The following is a 23,392-nucleotide window of genomic DNA, read 5'->3' as shown; positions in this document are numbered from 1 at the left end:
TATAAGGAGTGAAGGAAGAAAAGACAAAAAGCAATTGAATTTATAACTATTGGGTTCCTAAAGCAGAGGACACTGGCAAATATAATATTAAATAATAATGTGCATAAAATAGTGCATGGAATAAGTACAAAATAATTTATATTCAAAATATTTCTATAGACTTTTGTAAATGATGATAGATGATTTGAGAAAGAATTAAATAATGCATTTTTATCATTAGATAAACAGAGATACAGATAAAACAGAAGTACATCCATTAACTATTTATGGGTAGATATATTTAGAAACTAAATACTGTGCAGACAAATCTTTCTATAAATTTAAATTGGACAATTTTATGGAAGACCATAATCAATTATTTTTCTTAGTTCTACGGGACATAGGAAGGAATTGACTTAATTTACACGTTGACTTAATTTGCTGATTTTGTGGGAAATTTTGAATATTCTTCTGAATGTGACAAAAATATAATTTTTGATGTAGCATATGAGACAGCACTGTATTTAACATAATAGTATTAATTGTAGTCAGACTTAATATTTAGATAGTTATAATGGAGGCAATACTTATAAAATGAGTTAATGTGTCAACAAAATGATAAGAAAGAATGAATAACAAATGAGAAGAGAAGGACAAAAGGAGTGTAGAGGAGACAGAGCAGGGAGAATATAGATGAAAAAAACACTATACAATTTCTCAATAATTTTTGTAATGTCCAAGTAAAAATAAGCTGTTCAAGCAGGCGTATTATTTTGGAGTTCCATTTAAAAATCACAGAAACACATTCTCTTTGTTATGTTCCAATGATCTTTATAACTATGACATAACTTCATTCTAGCGAGGTACTTTATATACATATGGGCAAAGACATGACTTTCCTATTTCTACTATGAAATTTTGCTCTGGGTATTATAACATACATCTTTAGATAGGGAAAACATTTATGTCTCTAGACAACCTCTTACCTTACCTCCACACTTGTATACTGTATATCTGATCACTAAGTTACATTCCTGCTTTCATGTCTAAAGCACATATATGTCCAAAATTTAAATCTCAGTTCAAAACCTATCCCTTCCACTGTATCCTCTTTTCAGTAAATTTCAGTCTTGTTGATTAGGCTAAAAAGCCCTGGAGTCTTCTTGATATCTCTCTCACACAGTCCCTGCATCTAATAATTCAGTGGCATATATGGTCTCTAATGTCACAAAATATTCACAATATATAGGATGACTCCTCACTGCCTCCTTTGCTTCTGTCACAGTCACCATCATCTCTTACCTTGATTACTTCATTAGTCTCCTTAGTTCCTGTTGTCCACTTGCAAACATCTCTTTCCTAGTTAGTATACCCTCTGCTTCATTACCAGACTGATCCTTTCAAAATATATGTTGATTCATGTGTCTTCTCCAATGACGTCCAAAATCCACCAATGACTTCCAGAGTACTTACCACTATCTGCCTAATCAATTCCCTTGTGTATGATCAAACTGTTTTCAATAGAATGTAAGTACTACCAGTGTGGATAAATTGTCTGCACCCACAATGCCTAGGCCTGGAATAATGGCCTGGAAAACAGGATGTTCTCAAAATGTTTTTGGAAGAATATGTTTATTTTTTTAATTATTAAATTCATTGGGGTGACAATGGTTAGTAAAATTATATAGGTCTCAAGTGTACATTGCTATAACACATCACCTATATATCACACTGTGTGCTCACCATCCAGAGTCAGTTCTTCCATCACTATATATTTGACCCTGTTTACCCTCTGCTACCACCCCTATCCTCTTATCCTCTGGTAACCACTGAATTATTGTCTCTGTCAATGTGTTTTTCTTTCTTTCCAAATCACACTTCTTGTTTCCAGCCCCAACCCAATATGAGCATTCTCTTGTTCATCCAGCAAAATACAAATATAGTTTTTTCACCTTTTCATGGCAAAATAATCTGGGATTTTATTTGACTCATGTCTTCTTTCTTAAATCCAAACCCTCAGGAGTGTCACGTGAACCTGAGAATCTCAAGCTCATTGCAATCAGAAAAATATAAATTCAAACCATAAGACCATTTTACTCCCAAAGGATTGTCAAAAATCAAGATCCTGAAAAATTCTGTGTTGAAATATGCCCAATGTAGAGACATTATACATTAAAAATCATTCGGTATACGCTGTTAATGATATGGTAAAATGGTCTGACCACTTAGGAGAATAAGGAACATTACATAAATTTGAACAATTGCATTTTCTTATGCACTGGATCAGCCATTTTACTCTGAGATCTGAGAGAATCTCTTGTACTTTGTATCAGAAAATATAAACTAATTTATTCACAGCCACATTATTTGTAAAAGCAAAACTGAAAAACAATACATATGAATATATTTTAGAAAATAGAAAAATAGCACATATTGTATTCATAACTGAAGTATAATATGTGCATAAGATCGTATAAAAATGGGTAAACTACAGCGATGTGCTACAACATGGATGACTCTCAGAAATATTACGTTGAGTCAAATTAGCAAGTCCCAGAAAACTATAACTGTTTGATATATATTTTATAAAACTTACAAATAAATAACCAAAGTTAAACTTTATGATGTATAGGGATAATTTCATGTGTGATTAAGCTATATTTTTATAAAAATATGGAAATAATGACCATAATATGGGAATGCTTGTTATTGGTGAGAAGTCAGAGTAAGGACAGGGATGGGATGGAGAAGAAATAAATATTGGCTCTCCTTTTTATGTGGTAGGCTTATTGGTATTCATTCTAATATAATGCTTCATAAATGGTATGTTACATAGTTAAAAGAGAGTGAAGAGAATATAGAAAATCCATGTGGAAATATAATTGGTAGATTAAAAGGTGTGTTAGTACCAGTATCCCATTAGATCTGGAGGTAAGTGAGGTATTAATACTGCTTTTCTATTTGGTTGAGTATTTACAACAATCCTGTCTCACGCAGAAATAATTTGACTTTTTAAATTAGCAAACACTATTTTAAAAAGGAATGAATGAGGTTGCTGTAATTTAGTCATGTATTTTTTTTTTTTTAATTATCACAATTATATTAGTAGCTACTGTGGCAAGTTTCCATATTCTATGCATTTTTAGTTCTTCTGTTCACCAAGCAATGTGTCAAATATACAGCAGGATTCGGAAATTTTATCTGTTTTTCAAATATCTCAAGAAAATATTTTTAAAAGAAAGATATAATACAAATATAATGCAGTGATATTAATATAGGTTGAGAATAACAATATTTTATCACTAGATTTTGCCACTAATTTTTGTAAAGTCCCTATGTTTGGTGTCTGTATGTGTACACATTTATAATCTCTTCTATTCACAATTTTATTGTTTTTAAATATGCACTTAGTGAGGAAGATTATATAGAAAACTATTATGTAAGTTTATTGAATCCTTAAATTCATTTTGTCTTCCCAAACTTTAGCCCAAATTAGCATTATAATATTTTATAAAATCAATTAAAATTAAAATTTTGATATGCCATTTTTAATTTATATACAGTTAACTTGTGATTTTTTTCTAAAAATAAAATCAAAATGTGTTCAACATTTCTAAAAAGGCAATCTATGCAGCTATGCTTTATCTATTTTTATGTTAAACATTTAATTATTTTTCTATATGTGTTCAATAATTTCTACATATCTTATAAACACCAAACTTTAAACATCTATTAAAGATTAAATAGTTCTCTTTTATACAGTTATTTTAATGACACAAATATAGCTTTGAAGGCAGGTTATGTTAGTGAATAGGTGATTTTTTAATAAAGTGGATCCTATATGAAGATGTGCCCATAATGTTCTTGATGTTTTAATTTAGATTTAGTAAAATGACTTTATAAAATATGTGGCCAATAAAAATTATTGGATTCCGTAGTTGTCTAGTTTAAAGTAAATTTTCTAATCCATCATTCAAAAAATGGTATTCCTGAAAAGTGTAAATAAATATAACCAATTAGCTGTTCTCTAACCTCTTTAGATTCAAACTTTGTTCTCTTGAAAGCCTAATTTTTAAATCTTGGAGAAGTTATGAATATTTCTAAAATATAATTTTTCCATTTGTATAATAGGAGTATTGAAAAGAATATCTGAAATGATGTTATGAGAATTGTATATTAACAAAATAACAGTGTGTATTCCTAAAAATGTTAGTTTTTAAAAGAAAGAGTATCTGTAGCTTCTCTTACAATAGCACATATTAACAAATCTAAAAAAAAAAATTCCCAAATAATTAATCTGGATTTCTACTTGAAAATTTCTGTTTAGGGTTTGAAATTGCTATATTAAATTTTATTTTGCTAAAAACATTTATGTTTATAAGAACATCAGTTTACTCTCTTGTGATATTCAAACAGGCATTTTGATTACGCCGTTTTACACGTGGGGGAAAAAAAATACTTATGGAGAGTAAGGTACTCGCACAAGAAATACCACTAGTTAGTGATTTATTGACACCATATATAGTTTGCTTTAAGGATATCAGTGCTCTTTTACTGAAAGCAGACTAACAAAAGTAAATGTTTCACAGATTTGCTATAAAAGATTGAATGAATATTATTCATGGAACAAAGTAGTTACACTTGCTTGTTGACAACTTTTGTTTTATGTTCTAACCTCTGTTTTAATGGTTTAATTTAGTCTGTTTCTTCACTACAAGCCACCTCAATTCTTTTTGGCAACATGCCTAGTATAAACAACAAATGATTGTGTATACTCTTGAATACTTGCCTTACTCAGATTTGAAAGAGTCTTTTATATTGAAAAAAGTTCTAGAAACCCCATCCTTGAGATCTATCCAATCATTAATTTGCTCCAAAGTGAGGAATAATATCTAAGAAGAGTCATTAATTGCCTAAGGTGCATCAAAATTTTAAATGGCTTTTTCTCTACCTCGCGTGCATGCCTCATGGCAATACAAGTCTTTAGTAAATTAAAGTGTTGGAGAGGAGGGTACTAAACAAAATATATCATCTGTTTCAAGCTTCTCCAAGGATAATCCCACTCTTACCCTAAATTCCTCTTATTTTGGGAGTCTGTATTTTTTCTATAAGGCAATTACCAAGGTCATAGTTGGATTAACAGTAAGTAAAATTCACATTGACATTAGGTGGACCTCATTAATATTATAGATATTGCATATGCAATTGACACACACACACACACACACACACACACACACACACACACACAATGTCTCTGCCAGTGGGTCAGGCATTCATAGCCCCTGCAATTCCAAAATGTTTTATTATACAAGAGAGATAATCAGGATAGAAGGACTCGTTGTAACTCTGAAGGGGGTATCTTCAGGTACAGTGAATCATGCTGGGTTATATCACTGTCAATCAAACCTGTTCTACAGCTTGAAGACAGGGACTTGGGAATATAATTAAGTCTCTAGGATACACTGCCATGAAGGATACCCTATGACCATTTATTTCTAGGGTGTACCAAGTCATTTCCTTGTTTTCTAGTAATTTTGTCAGAAATCGGTTCTCTACCTCAATATTATACCTACAGGAAAGGAGACAGATCATTGTGTTACAATGAAAGGCGCAGCAATTAGGATGAGAAGAGATTTTAATATGAGTATTAGAATGTTATATGGGAAATTCAGGGAGCAAAGCAGAAAAGGAAGGAGACAAGATTAATCATGTAAAAAGAGAACTAAGTGTGACGGCACAAGAACATTTATGGAATACTGATATTTTACGAAGAAAAGTCTACCAATTATACAAGTGAGAATTTAAGCTACAGATTGTTGTTTATTCATTCTAATTACTGTCCCTTAGGCTTGTGAAGTCTATGCTTATGTCAAGAATCCAGATAATTAATAAAGTAAGAAATTGTAGCAGAGTATATTACATCCTATTTTATATCTATCACTCAAGTACTGAGAGAAAATACTGGATAAATAATTGATATCCAATATCAATAAAGGGATGAATAAAGGTCAGAGAATATAGCCACAGTAATGAAGTATGTTTTATAACTGTTTACCAAGAGGGTGTAAGTAGATTATGGATAATCACAAAGGAAGAAAACTAAAGGGGTAAAGCATAGTTTTATATGAATAGGAAGGAAAAATAAGTTCTCCTTTAACAAAATTTAGTTGATCCAGTAGTCAATTAAAAAAATACCTCAAATATGCTTAATTATAACTTCCCAGAAACAACCAGCTGGGACATACATTTATTCAGATTTCATTTTTTAGGATTTCTAAAAACATAGGCCTTGTCAATTGTTATTTGCTATAATACCCACATGGATTAAAATGATCCTAGATTCTTGCACACCTTTAAGATTAATCATAGACCTAAATATAAAGGCTAATGTTCTAAAGATTCAGAAGAAATAAGGAAAATATATTTTCCATCTTTGCATTAGCCAATATGTATCAGGCTTCACAGAAAGCATTAATAAAATAAAATATGAATAAACTGGACTTTGTCAAAATTAAGAATTTCAGCTCATTAAAAGATAGTATAATAAAAAGAAAAAAAATCAAGTCATAGATCAGAAGAAAACATTTGCAATGGATATATTTGTCAAAAAATGGCATAAAGATAGCATAAATACACTTATAATTCAATAATATCAAGACAAATAAAACAACTCAATTAAAAAGCAGGCTATATATGTAAATAGACACTTCATAAGATATATCAATAAACTGTCAAGCACTTTAAAAAGTGCTCAATATCATTAATCATCACAGAAATGCAAAATAAAAACAATAAAGATTGACAACCTGAAATGTTGACAAAGTTATGGTGCAATCAGAACCCTCATGAAATGGTGACATAAAATGGTGCAACTACTATAAAAATCTGTTGAGAGTTGATTTTTTAATGATATTACATATATTTACTCAATAACCCAACAATTCTACTAGGTATTTTTCCAAGGGAAATTAAATTGAATCCACAAAAAGACTTGTACATGAATGTTCATTGTATCTTTATGCAGCATAGCCCCAAAAGTAAACCAATTCAAATATTCATTAAAAGGAGAATAAGCAATTCATGAAATGAAATGTTACTCAGCAATAAAAAGTAACTGTTGTCACACACAAGAAAAGTGGATGACTCTCAAAAACATCATGCTGAGTGAAAAAGAAAAGGCAAAGAGTGCATATTCTACCATTCAATATATATAACTATTTCGAAGGGGTTAAAAAAAAACCCATGGTGAAATAAACTAGTACAGTCGTTGCTTGGGAAAGTATAAGAATTGACTGGAAAGAAATACAATGGAACTTTCTGGGATGATGAAAATATTCATATGTTTATAAGGATGTGGGTTATATGAGTTTGTGCATATTTTGTAGAAATTTAATTATTCTGCCATTAGAAATAAGGCAATCCTGCTATTTTCAACAGCACAAAATAGGCCTTAAGGGCATTATGCTAAGTGAAGGAAGTCAGACCAAGAAAACTATTATCTATGGTATTTTCATTTATATGTGAATTCTAGAAAATATCCAATTTCAGAGAAGTAGCATAGAATGGTTGTTGCAAGGGGCTGGGGGTGGTGGGCAAAATGGGGAAATGTTGTTCAAAGGTTACAGGCTTTCAGAATAAATTCTAGGCACCTAATGTATCATGAAAGGGACAGACACAAAAATGAAGCTGCCAGCAGCTGTTTCAACTTCTAATCAAACAGCAGACATTGTATATAAACTCAGTCTGGAAGGAGCTGTAGGTTACACATGGGATTTTTTTTTTTTGTTTAGTCTTGATAATTGAAATCAGTTGTCACACTGGCAACATTATTTCTCTAAACATAAAGACCAATAGATGTCTTATATAGTCACAGTGAGCAAAATGCTATAGAGCGCATATTAGAATAGAGCCCATAATGAATATCAAGACTACATTTCTAATTGATGATTATATTTTAGCTTTATGTTATACATGTTAAAATATTTTTATTTTTATTAAATTTAATCAAGGAAAATAGGTTTTAATTCATATATCAATACATAAACCATTGAGATCACATATACATTATGATATACAATGCATTAAATATATATAATGTTTATATATATAATATATCTTTATATATATAAAATATATCTATATCTATATCTATATCTATATCTATATCTATATCTATATCTATATATATATATCTTAGCTGTGAATTGATACTAATCTGGGTTGCAATGACAGTCCTGTCTCTTGCTATTTTCAACAATATTTCGTGTGGGCAAGTAACTTAAGCCTCATTTCCCAGTTGTAAAATGATAGTAATAATAATAGAAATATTTTCACATTATTTGAATAGGAGAGAAATTAAATAATATAATGACTACAAAATAGGTACAGAGAACTGTCAGGTACAGAGAACTCAATGAATGCTGTGGGTTAGATTTCTTGAGCTTTCATTACATTGTAATCTTCATAGTACAGTATCTGTAAATTAAGTGCTATTATCCCCCCATTTACGTATTAGGAAAGAAAGAATGAGAACATAAAATTGATTTACCCCGTCTGATAAAGTATTTTAACTTCCCAGGGGCCACAATTGTTTAAAAAGAAAAAGAGAGCAGTGTTATTTCCCCCCCCCCCCCAAGATGATCTAGAGAGAATAGACACTTGTACAATCCATACTGTCAGTGAATTGCTAGTTAGAAACTGACAGGTAACATTAAGAGAGCTTTATTCCTATTTTCTATTTTATACCAATTGTACCAATTGTATAGCATATATTGCTGCTGTAAAGAAAATATACAAAAGTCTTTATTTTTTTTAACTTGTATATACATTAACTAGCTGGCTTGATAGTTTAAGAATTATCTTCCATTTTCTTTTATAGCCTGTAATCTGATTGAATGTGTACAGGTAAAGGCAGATACTCACACCCACACATACACCAACTAGTACAGGCAAGATGAACACACAGTGCTGCCTGCTTAAAATCTTGACTTCATGCTATGTCATTAATAAATAACATCCAGCTTTTAATGATATTGGCAATGATGATGACACTGTCAGACATGTCAGCCATACTGTATATTTTTGAAATGGATGAATACTGAGAGACTTAAACAGCATGAAAGAAAGAAGACATAAGAAATACTCTGTAATAAATGTATAGCCAAAAAAAAAAAAAAAAAAGAAAAGAAAGAAAGAAAAAGGAACAACAGTTACTGTCTCTGTGGTTTGAAACCACAATTCAGGCATGTTTAATTGTCATTCTGACTGGAAACATAACTAAATATGTAAAGAATCTTTAATTATTACAGGTTATCTGCTTAGAATATTTTTAATTAGAAATTTGAAAAACGGTTTACTACGTTTAAAGAAAAATATGCACACATTGGTAAATATCCAGGACTAAACGAAATTTGTTCTATCTGGCACTTGAACTGGGTTGAATTAGACTTGATCTATGTTTAAAAGGTGTTTTAGGAAAGGTAGCAAAAACATTTCATACGTTTAGATATCCTATTTCCCAAAAAGAAATTCTGAGGAACCACTGAAATAATAGACAGGGTGGCAGCTAATTTTCACATCTGTTTTACCAACGAGGCTTAAAAACAAAGAATTTCTTTGTATGTACAGAAACTTTAGTGTCCCAGTGTTGGCATGAAAGTGTCTAAATTCATATATTTAGATTTCATAAACCACACAAATTATCTAAAAATAATGTATTCTATCATATGAGTGCTTATTTTCAAGTATTCTTGCATATTGTTGTATATTAAAATTGGGTACATACCACTGAAAGACCCATTACATGGTACGCCTTCACTTTACCGTAAGTTATGCCCATAAATACTGAAGCCTTGAGATAAACATTTTTAAAAACATAATAGTGTTAACCACTCTAAAGAGATCACAATATGCGAGTACTACGAAGTCAGATACTGAGCTAATTTGTTCATGGGATGATATATTTCCAAATGAATAATAATTGTATGAAGTATAACTTTATTATAATCGTACCACAAATGTTAAGCATCCTTTGTAAGATAAACTACTTTTACCCATAAAATATTTTCCCTCCATTCTTCCATTTAAAATACACTAACCTTGTCCTAAAGTTTGTAGGATGAGGATGTCCATCATATAAGGATAGGTAGTCGTATTCTTCTTCTAGAGCAAATGACTGAAAAACAATTTGTATTCTATTTCGTTCTTCTGCTATTATTACCCATGTACAGTTTGCACCATTTGGATATCCGTATGGAAAACCAGGGCTTTCTATAGTGCCATTAAGTCCTTTTAAAGTTCCACCACATGTATAAATAAAACCTGCAACAAAAAACAAATAAACAAACATTAATATTTTATAAAACAAGAGTAATCCAGGAGGCACATTGATTTTCCAAAATACATGTTGCGATAATTTTGTAAGTGACAATTTGAGAGTTAGGTAAAACATAACAGCAAAATACTGGGAGGCTTGTCATTTATCACACATATTGTGATTAATAATTATAAACCAAAAGATAAAATGAAATCTACATATATGACTCACATTTATTACATGATCCAACAGACAAACACAATCCTAGAACATTATATCTTTCTTGAGGTAGTTTTCCATGTAATTTCGGACACTCAGAAACAACATTGAATATTTAATGATTTTAGTATGCCTTTTGGATCTTTAAAAAATGGGAGATGAGGGTAAGGGGGATCAAATATGTCGTGATGGAAGGAGAACTGACTCTGGGTGGTGAACACACAATGGGATTTATAGATGATGTAATACAGAATTGTACACCTGAAATCTATGTAATTACACTAACAATTGTCACTCCAATAAATTTAAAAAAAAAACACAAAACACCTCCATTTTTTTTCTTGGTAAAGCATGTTAACTCTTTTGGGTGTCCATATCACTACCATATAGCCAATGTGCTTTAGAAAGTCTATCCCACCCTGATTCTAGCAGAGGAATAAATGACTCATACCTAAAAAAAAAACAAAAAAAACAATGTAAGTACTCTGTTTTTGACCAGAGTGGTTGGTTGGACCAAAATGGACACAATCCTACTTTAACTTTATCAGGTGAAACCTAAGATTAGGGAGAAAATATATTCAAAAATCGAATCCTAGGTAACTGTCAGCAGCCATCTTAAAAACTTCCATATTAGCTTTGCAGGAGGTCTAAATTATTGAGAGCTTGGCTCTTGGAGATACCTAGAAAACTTACCATATTTCCTGAGGCATTCATTTATGACAAAGTAATATTTTGTAGTTGTACTGTGTAATATAAAACTCGAAGATTTATATAATAGTCAGCACGTACGAGTATCTAGATTAGTTGATATGTTATTAAAGCATAGATATAGAGGCAGGCAGCCATGGCTGCAGAAACTCTGATGAGAACTCTTAACCTAGACCTTATTTCCACATGTGTGCATCACACATGAAGCTTAAGTACCGTGAAGGTAAAAGTAAGAGATAAAAACTAATTCGGGGGAGAGAAACTCACTAGTTTGGCTAATATGGGATATCATACTCCCCAAAGCAGCTGTGTTTGAAACTAGGTGTAGGAAATGCAGGAAATTTGGGAATCCTCTCTCTGAGAAGGAATGAGTATATGTTTCGTAGGTATGGATATTTTTTTTAAAGTGTGAGGAACCTTACAAGGAAGATGGGGAGCCAGAATTGTAGATTGTGGCAGGTAGAGGCTGATTTCAGATGTATGTTAATTCCACACTCTCTTTACAAGAGCATCTTTTTATTGCCGGTGGAGCCACTTCTCTGCTTTAGAGTAGCTGACTCTGCTGACTCCAGTAGTGAGGCCTATGGCTCAGGATGAAGGTAATCAGTAAAATCCGATCCTCCTAGCCATATTAACTTTAGGAATCTACTTCAATTATCTCTACGAATAGTAAAGCCTGGGATAGTCAATATATATGTAGCACAGTTCTTGTGACTCTTTTGCCCTTTTAAAAACTTAAATGGAAGTTGGGTAAGGTAGTTTTTAAAAATCAGTATTTTTTTATGTGTACATATATTTTTGCTGATGCACCAAATGTCAAATAGGACATTTTATGATTTTCAAAAATAAAAAGAAAGGTCCCTTTTAAATTGCTTCATACAGAGCAATTACTTTGAAGCCTTAGGTTAATTAGCTATCACCCATTTCTATTAGTTTTCTGCCTGAACAGCTTCCAATTTGAACTTCATAACTAAATGTAAGCACGAATCCCTTTAGCTACAAACTGATCTATGGGCTATTTTATGTATCCTCAAGTCCCATGACACTGATAGTTTTAGAAAAAAGGTATATGTCCTAAAATAACATGCTCAGCTTTGTCCATTAATTCCTCAAGGACCTGTTGATTGATGCATTTTAATTTTTTTTCTTTTTTTATCTAAGAAAATTAGGAATTACAACTATTTTTAAGCTTTCTTATCTGTATTCTCCATTTTATTTTCATTTCTATTAATATCTAAGTTTGATGCAAGTTAAATTATTCATAATAAAGTAAATTTTCCTAACAGAAGGTTTATACTTTTCACACACAAAATAATCAGAAGTAAATAGAGTTGTTTTCTTTTTTAATGTAAAACAAAATCTCCCCTTATTTATTTATTCTTCACAAGATTAGTCATTGATGTTAGCTTAGTGTTTCCATTCCAGGCCATTTCTGGGCACAAACAAATACACAAGTTTCAACAATTAAGTTCGCGAACTTGTTGCAATGATTTGCTAACCTTATTTTTTATATCAAAGGGATTATTCATTATGAATTTGTGACAACTCGACAAACAGTTAACTAAGTTTACTATTTGGAAGTGCTGAAAATGCTGCGTGAAAAAGTTAGATGACCTGAATTTTTCACCAAAAACCATGGCTCTTGTATAATGACAATGCACCAGCTCACAGGGCACTGTCTGTGAGGGAGTTTTTAGCCAGTAAACAAATAACTGTATTGTAACACGATCCCTACTCACCTGATCTGGCCCCCAATGACTTCTTTCTTTACCTGAAGATAAAGGAAATATTGAAAGGAAGACATTTTGATGATATTCAGGACATCAAGGGTAATACGATGGCAGCTCTGATGGCCATTCCAGAAAAAGAGTTCCAAAATTGCTTTGAAGGGTGCACTAGGAGCTGGAGTCGGTACATAGCTTTCCAAGGGGTGTGCTTGGAAAGTGACCATAGTGATATTCAGCAATTAGTTATATGGCATTTTTTTCTAGGATAAGTTCGTGAAATTAATTGTCTGACCTTGTATGCATATTTCTAACAAATAGTCATACAGTGCATATTTTTCTGAATCTTTTTTATTGATTTGTGTAAAATGTCACTGATTTTTTTCCTAATTCTCATGTATACATCTTCATTCTTTTGTAATGACTAAATAGCTACATGGCATAGGGTATGCCTGCACTATAATTTATTTAGTAAATTTCCTATTAAACGCTGTATTCTTTGTGGTTACAAATACATAAGGAGCAACTGTGGACACACATCCTTATGTGCTTGTGTGAAAAATCCTTCAGATGGAATTCCAGGAATGGAAGTGCTGGATTTTAAATTTTGATAGATATAGCTGAACTGCCTCCAATAAATGTAAAAATGTCTGTACTATCACCAGTTTGCGAAGTGTTTCACACCTCCACCCCAATTTTGGTAACACTAGATTTTTCGCAAGGCAAATTATGCAAGGCAAACAATGTTGTCTTACTATTTTATTTTGCATTTCTCTGAATCCTATTGGGATCAAATATTTTGTCAGGCACTTCTCATTCATTCATGATTCTGTTTTAATGAATTGCCTCTCCATATACTTAAGATTTTTAAATGAATTCTTTATCTTTTCTCACTTCTCTTTTAAGACACAGTTACTTAGGTTTCTGTTTATTCATTGGTAATCCATCTTTGCCTTTCATGTATACATCACTAAATGAAACAACTTTGCTTATTCTTTATAGCTCATTGCTCTCATAAATTCCCAGCACCTTATTGTTCCTTATAGTACATATGAAGCATCATCTCATTTTTGACTCATCTTCCTTGATGATCTTTCTTCCACATTTGTTCATGTATTCATCACATATGCCATGATAAAAAGGACATTATCATAGGCTGTCTCTATGGAACTGACAAACTGCAGCATAAGACAGCAGGGAAATGTAGATTCTTATTATTATAGAATATGTTAGTGCTATGATTGGCGTAAGCACAATTCGCTGCAAGAACACATGGAAGCAAAACTTAATCTAGGTGATTCAGTATGTGTTTTTTGAAAATCTGTATCAAAAACTGGCATTACAACTTTCCACATATTCCGTCTTTAACAGTTTTTAATTGCCTTATGTTGTATTTTCCACACCTTAACTTTGTAAAAAGATTTGTATTAAAAACAAAGCTAACATACAATATTATATTAGTTTCATGGGTACACCATAGTTATTCAACATTTATATACCTAAAGGAGTGATCACCATAAGTCTAGCAATTCTCAGACACTATACCATATTATCACAATATTATTGACTATATGCTCTGCAATACATCCCCATGACTTATTTTTACTTTTATTTATTTATATTTTTCGAATGCAACAGAGGAACTTTAGTGAGAGAAACATGGTCACACCTAGCAGACATGCTTGACCTCTTATTTCAGGTCTTGCTCTTTCACACACACACACACACACACACACACACACACACACACTCACACATTCATCTCTAACCTCTGCCACATGGTCCAGTTCTCAGCTACAAGGGTGGAACACTCTTCAATTTTTAATATACAGAAGCAGCCGGTGCAGGAGGGAATCAAGAGGGGAAAAGAAGGGGCCTGGTTCATGGGCAGTGTCTCTAGGAGGGGGTGCAGAGAGCAGGGAAATGCCATGACCAGTGGTTAGTAGCACCTGATGGCTGCAGGAAGAGTGGGATCCTCTGGCTCTCTGTGGAGACTCTCTGAGCTAGGGAAGAACATTCTGGAAGAAGGACTGCACTTCTCACCCCATACTAGTCCGCTTTGCTGGGAGACTGGAGCAGGTAGGGCATAGCAGGGAGGGTAGCAGGCACAGCTCAGCTCTGGGGCTCCTCCTTCTTCCACAGTGTTGTCAGTCGTCCACCGTCAGGTTTTCTAGCAGCAACTGCATGGTGAGGGTGCTTGTTTGCAGGGCTCCTGGCTGAGGGTGTGCAGGTCAGCCATGGCCTTGTCAAAGGTGGTCTTGGCCGCTGAGACGGCCCCCTCAGGACGGTTGGCAGTCTCGTGGTGTAAGATGGACAAGTTCAGGGCCAGGCCCAGGCAGATGGGGTTGGTGGGTGGCATCTCCTTCTTGCTGATGTCCATGGCTTCCTGGTAGGCTGACCAGGCTGAGTCAAAGATGCGTTTGTTGTCACCAGTGGCCACCTCGGCCAGGTAACGGTAATAGTCGCCTTTCATATTCAGGTAGAAGACCTGGCTTTCAGCATCACCAGTCTCCATGATGAGGTGGCTGTCCAGCAGGCCCAGCAAGGTATCACACATACCCGGAGCTCAGTCTCTACCTCCTCCCAGTCCTCTCACACCTACGGACCCTTCTCCTCTGAGCCCTCCTCATTGCTTTTCTGCTAGATACTGGACAGAACCCTCCAGGCAGCCCTCCGGCCACCCACCACATTCTTGTAGGCCACTGACAGTAGGTTTCACTCTTCGCAGAATAGCTTCTCACGCTTTCCCACAGCACTGTTCATGAAGGCTGTCATGTTCTCACAGCATTGGGCCTGCTCGGCCAACTTGGCTTTCCGTAGCAGACTGGCTCTCTCCATGGCTCTGGGGACAGACAGACAGGCAGCAGACTAACTGGCTGCCTCGGGACCAATGCCGGACTCTCTGCCTCTCCAGCTCTCTGCCTGCCTTTTGGCTGGAGCAGGAGGGCTAACTTACTTGTTTCATACCTGGAAATTTGGACCTCTTCTTCCATTTCACCTTCCCCCTCCCTTTTAATTTTTCAATTACAGTTGACATTCAATATTATTTGATATCAATTTCAGGTGTACAGCATAGTTGTTAGACATTTATATAATTTGAGACGTGATCTCTCTGACTAGTACCTACCTGCTGCTATACATAGTTATTGCCATATTATTCACTGTATTCTCTATGCTGTACTGTACATCTCCATGACTATTTTGTAACTACTCATTTGTACTTCTTAATCTCTTCTCCTTTTTCACCTGCCGGCCCCTCCTTTTTTCTTTTGAATCTTCCTTTTCAACCCATGGCTATTAGAGAAGTGAATTGTTTAGTTTCCAAATGTTTGGATATTTTCCTGTTAAAATTTTGCTATTGATTTCTAGTTTGATTCCATTTTCATCAGAGAACACACTCTGGATGATTTCAACTTACAGTTGTTTAAGATTTATTGCCCAGGATGTTGTCTATGTTAGTATATGTTCCTTGGATACTTGAAAAAAAGTGTGTATTCCAGTGTTATGAATAGTGTTCTGTAAGTGTTGGTTACATCTGTGGGTTGATGGAGTTGAGTTCAAGACCCTTACTTGCCTTCACCTATAGGTAATGTGTCCTTCTCTGGCTGCTTGCAAGGTGTTTATTTTGTCTTCAGTTTAATTATGATGCACATGGCATGGGTTTCTTTGGGCCTATCCAGTTTGGAGTTTACTCTGCCTTTTTAATCTGTAGGTTAATGTTTCTTGCCAAATGAGGAAGTTTTCAGTCATTATTTCCTTAAGCCCTATTTTCTCTTTTTTTCATGACTCCAATGACAGGAGCATTAGATCCTTTATTTTAGTTCCACTTGATACTCTGCTCATTTTAATATGTTTTAGTCTCCTTTCTCTCTGTCCTTGAAATTCTGTGGTGGATACTAGGATGCCAGATTCAGGAGTAAAGGACTATTTTCTCAGCTGCATGGAATGCAGCTGGAGGATAGCTCCCAGCTATCAGTCCTCTTTGGAGATTGCCTCTGATTAAGAAAACTGCCTGATCCAAACATACCTTCTTCCAGGGCAGCCTACATCAAGTGATTGATAAATGTGAGTATATAAAAGACTGACTCATTCATCCCAACTCAGAACTGCTTAAAGTGATATTCTGGCTCCAGTTATTTTTGTGGGATCAGCATAGCCCTGTATTAGGATGAAATAACAGCTCGATTTCTCCCTCTACCCAAAGCGTTTCCCTTCCACAGGTATTGATCCAAAGAACAATCCCCAATAAACATCCATCTCCATTACAGAAACTGCTTTCTGAGGAATGCATTATCTCATCATTAGTCACTTTCGCACCTAATTATTTCTATACATTGTCATCCTCCAAAAACAGAGCAGACCCTAGGGAAAAATGCAAATAAAACCCTCAGCAGGTATCACAAGTTATGTTTTTAGAGTTATTACTCAAACTTCCTCTGTAAATGTCATGGAAACCTGTGCTCTGGCCACATAATTCACTGATTTTTATTTTATTTAATAAGTCTTGAACTATCTTGCCTCCATTTCTTTTTAAAATACTGTTTTCCTTAAATAAAACTTATTTTACCTTCACTTCTGCTAAGATAAAATTGTAGGCCCTTCAATTTGAAGTTCAATCCCTTACAAATAGTGAGGATCAAACATATGGTGATGGAAGGAGAACTGACTCTGGGTGGTGAACACATAATGTGATATATAGATGATTTATTACAGAATTGTACACTTGAAACCTTTTAAACTTTACTAACCATTGACCCTCAATAAACTTTAATAAAAAAAAAAAAATAGTGAGGATCCCTCTTTGAAAATTTTCTCTATTTCTGAACTCTATGATTATCATTTCATTTTTCTACATGTAGTTTCTTATCCTGTCTTTTATTTTGAGGGGTATGTGATATGACATATCTTCAAATGGATTGAAGAGATATAAAGAGAATTCTGGTTTATAGAAAAGAAACAGAACAATAGATATGACAAACAGCATAAAATTTATTTATAATAAAAATACATTTTATATGTTTTATTATAAATTATATTATTACCCACCATCAATGGAATGTTTTAACTTGGCCCATGTCTATCCAATATTATTACAATAGAGATAAAGAAGTTTGCAATAGTCAATGGAAAACTTTTTAAATTTGCACCTGGTTTTATTTCTCTCAAAGATCACTGTATTTTTTACTATGTATTCTATAAAATATGAATTTATTAATTGAGGCATCCTCTTCAAATTGAGACTTTCTTGTCTACATTTGTCTTTTTAATTGACCTTTAAAATGCAATTCATAGTTTTATTGAAAATACTACTTTTCCATGAGCCACAGATTTTGAAACCAGACATCCTGATTTCACAACCTAGCACTCCTTTTTGCAAAATTACTTAATTTTATTATGTCTCAGCTTCCTTGTATATAAAAATAGGATAATAAGAGATTAAACATGGTAACAGCTGCAAATCTCTTCCAATAATATTTTAAGGATAGTGAATATTATATTTCTATTTTCCTCTTTCTATTTTTCCTCTTCCTGTTATTTTTACTATAATTATTATCTTTAACTATTATGTAATTTAGCTATTCCATCGTCTTTGAATTAGAACATATACATTTAAACACACTAGAAAATTCTATCACCAATTTGTCAGAGAATAAAAAGTACCTATTTCCCAAATGAACAAAATATGCTAGCAGATGGATACCTACTAGTTTAGGTTGTTATCAATAAAAATACATCAAATTTTTATTTTCAGAATAGGCGGACATGTTTTATCTCAGAACATCATACACATGTTAATGCTAAAGTGTCTGCCTCTCTATAGGAGAAAATGTACCTTGATATTGTAAATTTCCTAGGCCTTTAAAATATAGAGAATGGGGGAAAACAAATAATTATTCAAATTGGAGTTGGTTTTCCAGTAAGTTAAACTTTTATTTTACATTTCATTTTTACTCTAGTTTTGCTACTAAAAGATAAATACATATTTTTAGGTTTAGGGTAAAAGATGAGATTGTCCAAGGCATATTTTCTGAAGTGTATCTTTCATATTGTCCAACTGGCATATTGTAGAGTACATTTATATTTCGAACTTTGTTACTCAGGCCATACTGACTGTCCAAAATATCCATTCCTTTGGTTCTTGATGGTGAAAAAGAAATACGTAATTTTGCTTTCTTGAGTTCACTGGACTATTTTTTATAGTGTAACAAGTCATGTGTTGACTTGTCCGTTTAGTATGGAATTTCCTAAGATATTCACCATTTTCCATAATAATTGAATTACCAGACTTTTGGAATAGCTAAGATGTTTTCAGTGGTATTTGAAAGATTCTAGAATTAAAAACATCTATTTAAAAAAAATGGAATAAATGAATTAATGATGAAGGAACACTTAGGAACAGAATATGCCTCTTGAAAAGAGAAGAAAAAAAAATCAACCAATGGAGGAAAGCCTATCAATCTGGCAAATTAATAATATTTTAGACATATATTATCAGTTCCATGTAAACACTAACTTGTAATGTCAAAGGGAGGAAGTCAGTGGTTTCCTGTTGCTTCCTAGCTTGAAGACATGATTCTCTAATGTATTTTCAAAAGCATATAATTACTACTGTAAACAAATATTGCCACTGAAAATTATGAAAGCTGAATTATTTCTGGAGAATCACTTATGGACTTATAAACAGTTCATTGGGACATTATTATAAACTTAAGGTCAAGAAAAAATTCCAACAAATTATAATAAAAATAAGTTTTAAATTGATCTGATTAGCACAATAGAAATATTGAAGAAGGATAATGTATTTAGTTATCAAGTCCTGCAGTCAAATAAGATATAATGTTTAAATATATCAATATTGTAAATGTAAATTTCACAAATTGTAGGTTTTATTAGGCAATGATATAAAGGTCACATTCTACCTCTAATGATATAGGCATTATATCTTTTTTTCCCTAGAATAAATAAAGTTTTTAATAGTCCATTGATATGATAGTTCTCATCATATGTTTCTGTTACTAATACCTTAATTTTCATCTGACTTTTAGCCTCTAAAATGGGTATTAATTATAACTAATCATACCCCATGAACATATGTTCTCTAAACTTAATGCATTTTAGCACAATTCCAATGCTATTGAATAATCCAAAAACTTTATACAGTAGTATTCTCTCCAGACTGTTTTATAGGTGTTCTAAATAAATTTTAATATTGATTTCTAGTTCACATAATTTCCTCCTTTTTAAGTGAAGTGTCGTCTACTCTTACAGCAACTGTCTCACTGCATTAATTGACTTTCACATTCTGTAGCTTGTACTGTTCAGAAAGTAAACTTGGGATTTGCATATAACTGGCATTTATCACATAACAGCTCTGTGATCCTGGGAAATTCAGTTAGCCATTCTGAAACACAGTGTACTGTCCTGTAAGTTAAGAATGATAATAACACCCAGCTTAGAGGATTCCTGTGAGGACTAGCAATAGCTCGTGCGTAGCTCCTAGAAAACTGGAAAAAGGTGACTGTGATTTAATCTTCTCAAATTATATCATTTAATCCTATCTGGCTTTAAATCGACCTTACTTCTTCAAAATTTTTAAACTTATTCAAGCTCTAGAATATTTTTAAAATCTATAGAAATATCAGTTTATATTCCTCTCAATAATATTGGGCCATTTTTATATGTATACAATGTTATAGTTCAAGGTAATAAGCTGGATTTTTGTATAATTTCCACAGTACCCTGATGATTGCATAAATATGTGCATAAAGGTGTTTCCATTACAATTTTTAAATTATTTAGTGTCCTAAATTCAGAAATGTCTATATACTGGTTATTCCTTTTCCCCACTCAAATATCGCTATGACTTTTTATCTGGAGAGGCTCGCCATGGACCACATCACTAGCCTTTGCCCCTTAGCTGTCTGGCTTCCATTTGAGTTTGGCCCCAGTAAGACACAGCAGGAGATGAAAGTTCAGGAGAAGAGAAAAATCATTGTCATCATGGCCCTTACACACTCCATACTAGGTAGTGGTAGTGACTGCTTTATATATTTACACCTGTTTGGAAGAAGCTCTGTTTCTACAACAGGAAGCGTCCCTACATTCCAAGAAGAGTGTTTTCTCCTTTTGCGCCTCAGCCCTAGAGTCCTACTAACTCTCTGCGGGGAGTGATTTTCCAACAGTGGTACAGAGAATTAGAGTTTATACCAAATACTGTAAGGAGGCAGATTTCAGAGCTTGGGGCAAACAGCGTATTTAGAATTTGTGGAATGTTGCATGAGAAGATAAGAGTTGTGCAGCAAGGGGTTCCCAGTCTCCATGTGCATATTCACTATAAATAGATGCCTCAGGACAATGCTATCGATGTACAGAGCAAGACCATCCAAATACTTCCAACTCACACCTATCCATGCTTTATTGCTGGAACAGGAAAAGTAGAGACAGGTAGAACTGTATCAGGAAGGACAGTGTAGTGGATCATTAGATTGAAAAATCTTTCTAGAGTAGCAAAATCTAATCAACCTATTGTTAACATCTCTAACATCCAGCTGAGACACCAGGAGCCTTGAAAGAATGAACCCACACTCCAGACTAATACCTACTCTAGACTTACTCTGGTGAAACCTAAGGCCAAACTTTGACAAGATCCGCAGGGACACAAATTTGGAGGCCAAGTCCTGCCGATTACATGGCTAGGCAAACACTTAGAGCTCTCTATACAACCTCATTCATAAAATATAAAATAAAAACTACCCAAGTTAAAGATGATAAGGAAATAACTCAAATCCCTCTAAGTCAAGAATCAGCACTCTTCTGGGGAAAATAACAGACCAAAGTGTCTAAACCATGCTATTCTCAATATCCAATAATCAACCAAAATTTACTACGAATCCAAAGAAGCAGGAAAATGCAATCCATGGTTGAGAAGAAGATAAAGAAGAGGAGAAGGGATTAAAGGAAGAGGAGGGAGAAGAAGAGGAATACAAAATATAGGAGAGGAAAAAAATAGAACTTAACCAAAGACAAGCCTGATATGGACTTAGCTATAATGGTTCTGAAATGGCTATTTTTAAAGCTATGTAAAAGCTTGTAAAGATATTATTTAAAGGCTTTATTTTACTTAAAAGTTCTAAAGCTATTCTGCTATATTAAAAGAAGATAATATCATCTTAATAAGTGATAGAAAATATTAGTAGAGAAATAGCAACTAAAAAGAATCAAAGAAAAATTATAGATCCTAGTAGATGGGCATTATAGCATATTGGAGACTACTAAAAGAAAACATTCAGTAAACTTGAAGACATATCAATATAAATTATCCACTTTGAAGATTATAGAGGAGAGAAAAGGTGAAATAAAACGATCAGAACATCAGGGAACCATTTGGCCAATGCCAAATTATTTAAAATAAGTGTAATTAGAGTTCTGGAGGAAAAGATAGTGAGTTTGAGATAAAAAAATAATATGGATGAAATCATGGGACAGACTTCATGTATTTTATACATGGACTATGTATAATCAATATTGTATTTGATGTGCAAGCTTGCTAGTAAATTCCAAAAAGTTGAATAGACAAAGATAAGCACAAGTTCTAATAGATTCACGATGTTTATGCAGTTAAGAAGATCCCTTTAGATGTCTCAGAATAAATTTAGACCTACTCATGTTGCAGCTCATTGGGATTATTCAAGATCGATTATTTGTTTGTTGTTTATTTTACTTGTATTTCTATAAAGAAGAGAAATATCTTGTCTTGAGATTTACTTCTATTTATTTTAAGCACTTTTCATGTAATAAGTCATTTAATCTGCTCAACAGCTCTGTGAGATAGTACTGAATTTGTCTCAATTTACTCTTGAGTAAACAAGCACAGAAAGAAAGTAATTCAGAGTAACTGCCCAGATCATGCTATCAAATGACAGAGTTGGTATTTGAACTCACACACTCTGATCCCAGAATTTAAGTTTCCACAACTATGCTATTTGCATTTATCTATCTATCTATCTATCTATCTAGCTATCTATCTATCTATCATCTATCTATCTATCAATCATCTATCTATCGTTTTTTTCATTTTCGGTAAGTCCTCTTCTACCATCATGATTTAGTTACTGATCTTTCATTTTTGTTCTAGGCTTATTCTACCCTCTTCTAACTCCCCACCCTTAGTTAATTTCTGGGATTTTTTTTTTTTTTTTAATTTTCTATAGTTTTTTTCTATGAAATTACACACAAATTAAATAGTTATTTGACCTCTCCTGGTAAATTAACTTTCTGAGTTTCCAACCCACTTCTCCTTCCTTTTAATTTCTGCTCTGAGAAGAAATATTACATTTAGACCATAAATGTAAGTAAGATGAATGCGCGTGAAAAAATGTTTTGCGATAGATGTTCAAATGGCGTTTAAAAATTAAGGATTCATTGGCTGGCCCGGTGGCTCAGG

General features: G+C 33.3%; 1 protein-coding gene and 1 pseudogene across 5 annotated transcripts in view; both read right to left on the bottom strand.

Annotated features, from left to right (window-relative positions):
- Positions 1-23,392, bottom strand: part of CSMD3 (CUB and Sushi multiple domains 3) — a 1,092,836-nt gene that overhangs the window by 960,908 nt on the left and 108,536 nt on the right. For all 5 annotated transcript variants that reach the window (XM_088798979.1, XM_088798980.1, XM_088798981.1 and 2 more), the window contains exon 2: positions 10,080-10,302. In XM_088798979.1, the coding sequence (XP_088655105.1) occupies positions 10,080-10,302 (223 nt within the window). The remainder of the gene's footprint in view (positions 1-10,079; positions 10,303-23,392) is intronic.
- On the bottom strand, positions 14,888-15,786 carry LOC109454556 (14-3-3 protein sigma-like; annotated as a pseudogene).

Source organism: Rhinolophus sinicus, chromosome 6, assembly GCF_057876585.1.
Source record: "Rhinolophus sinicus isolate RSI-liver-muscle chromosome 6, RSI-T2T, whole genome shotgun sequence".
In the NCBI taxonomy this organism is placed as follows: domain Eukaryota; kingdom Metazoa; phylum Chordata; class Mammalia; order Chiroptera; family Rhinolophidae; genus Rhinolophus; species Rhinolophus sinicus.
The sequence above is the reverse complement of the archived record's forward strand: the minus strand, read 5'-3'. Positions and strand labels throughout refer to the sequence as shown.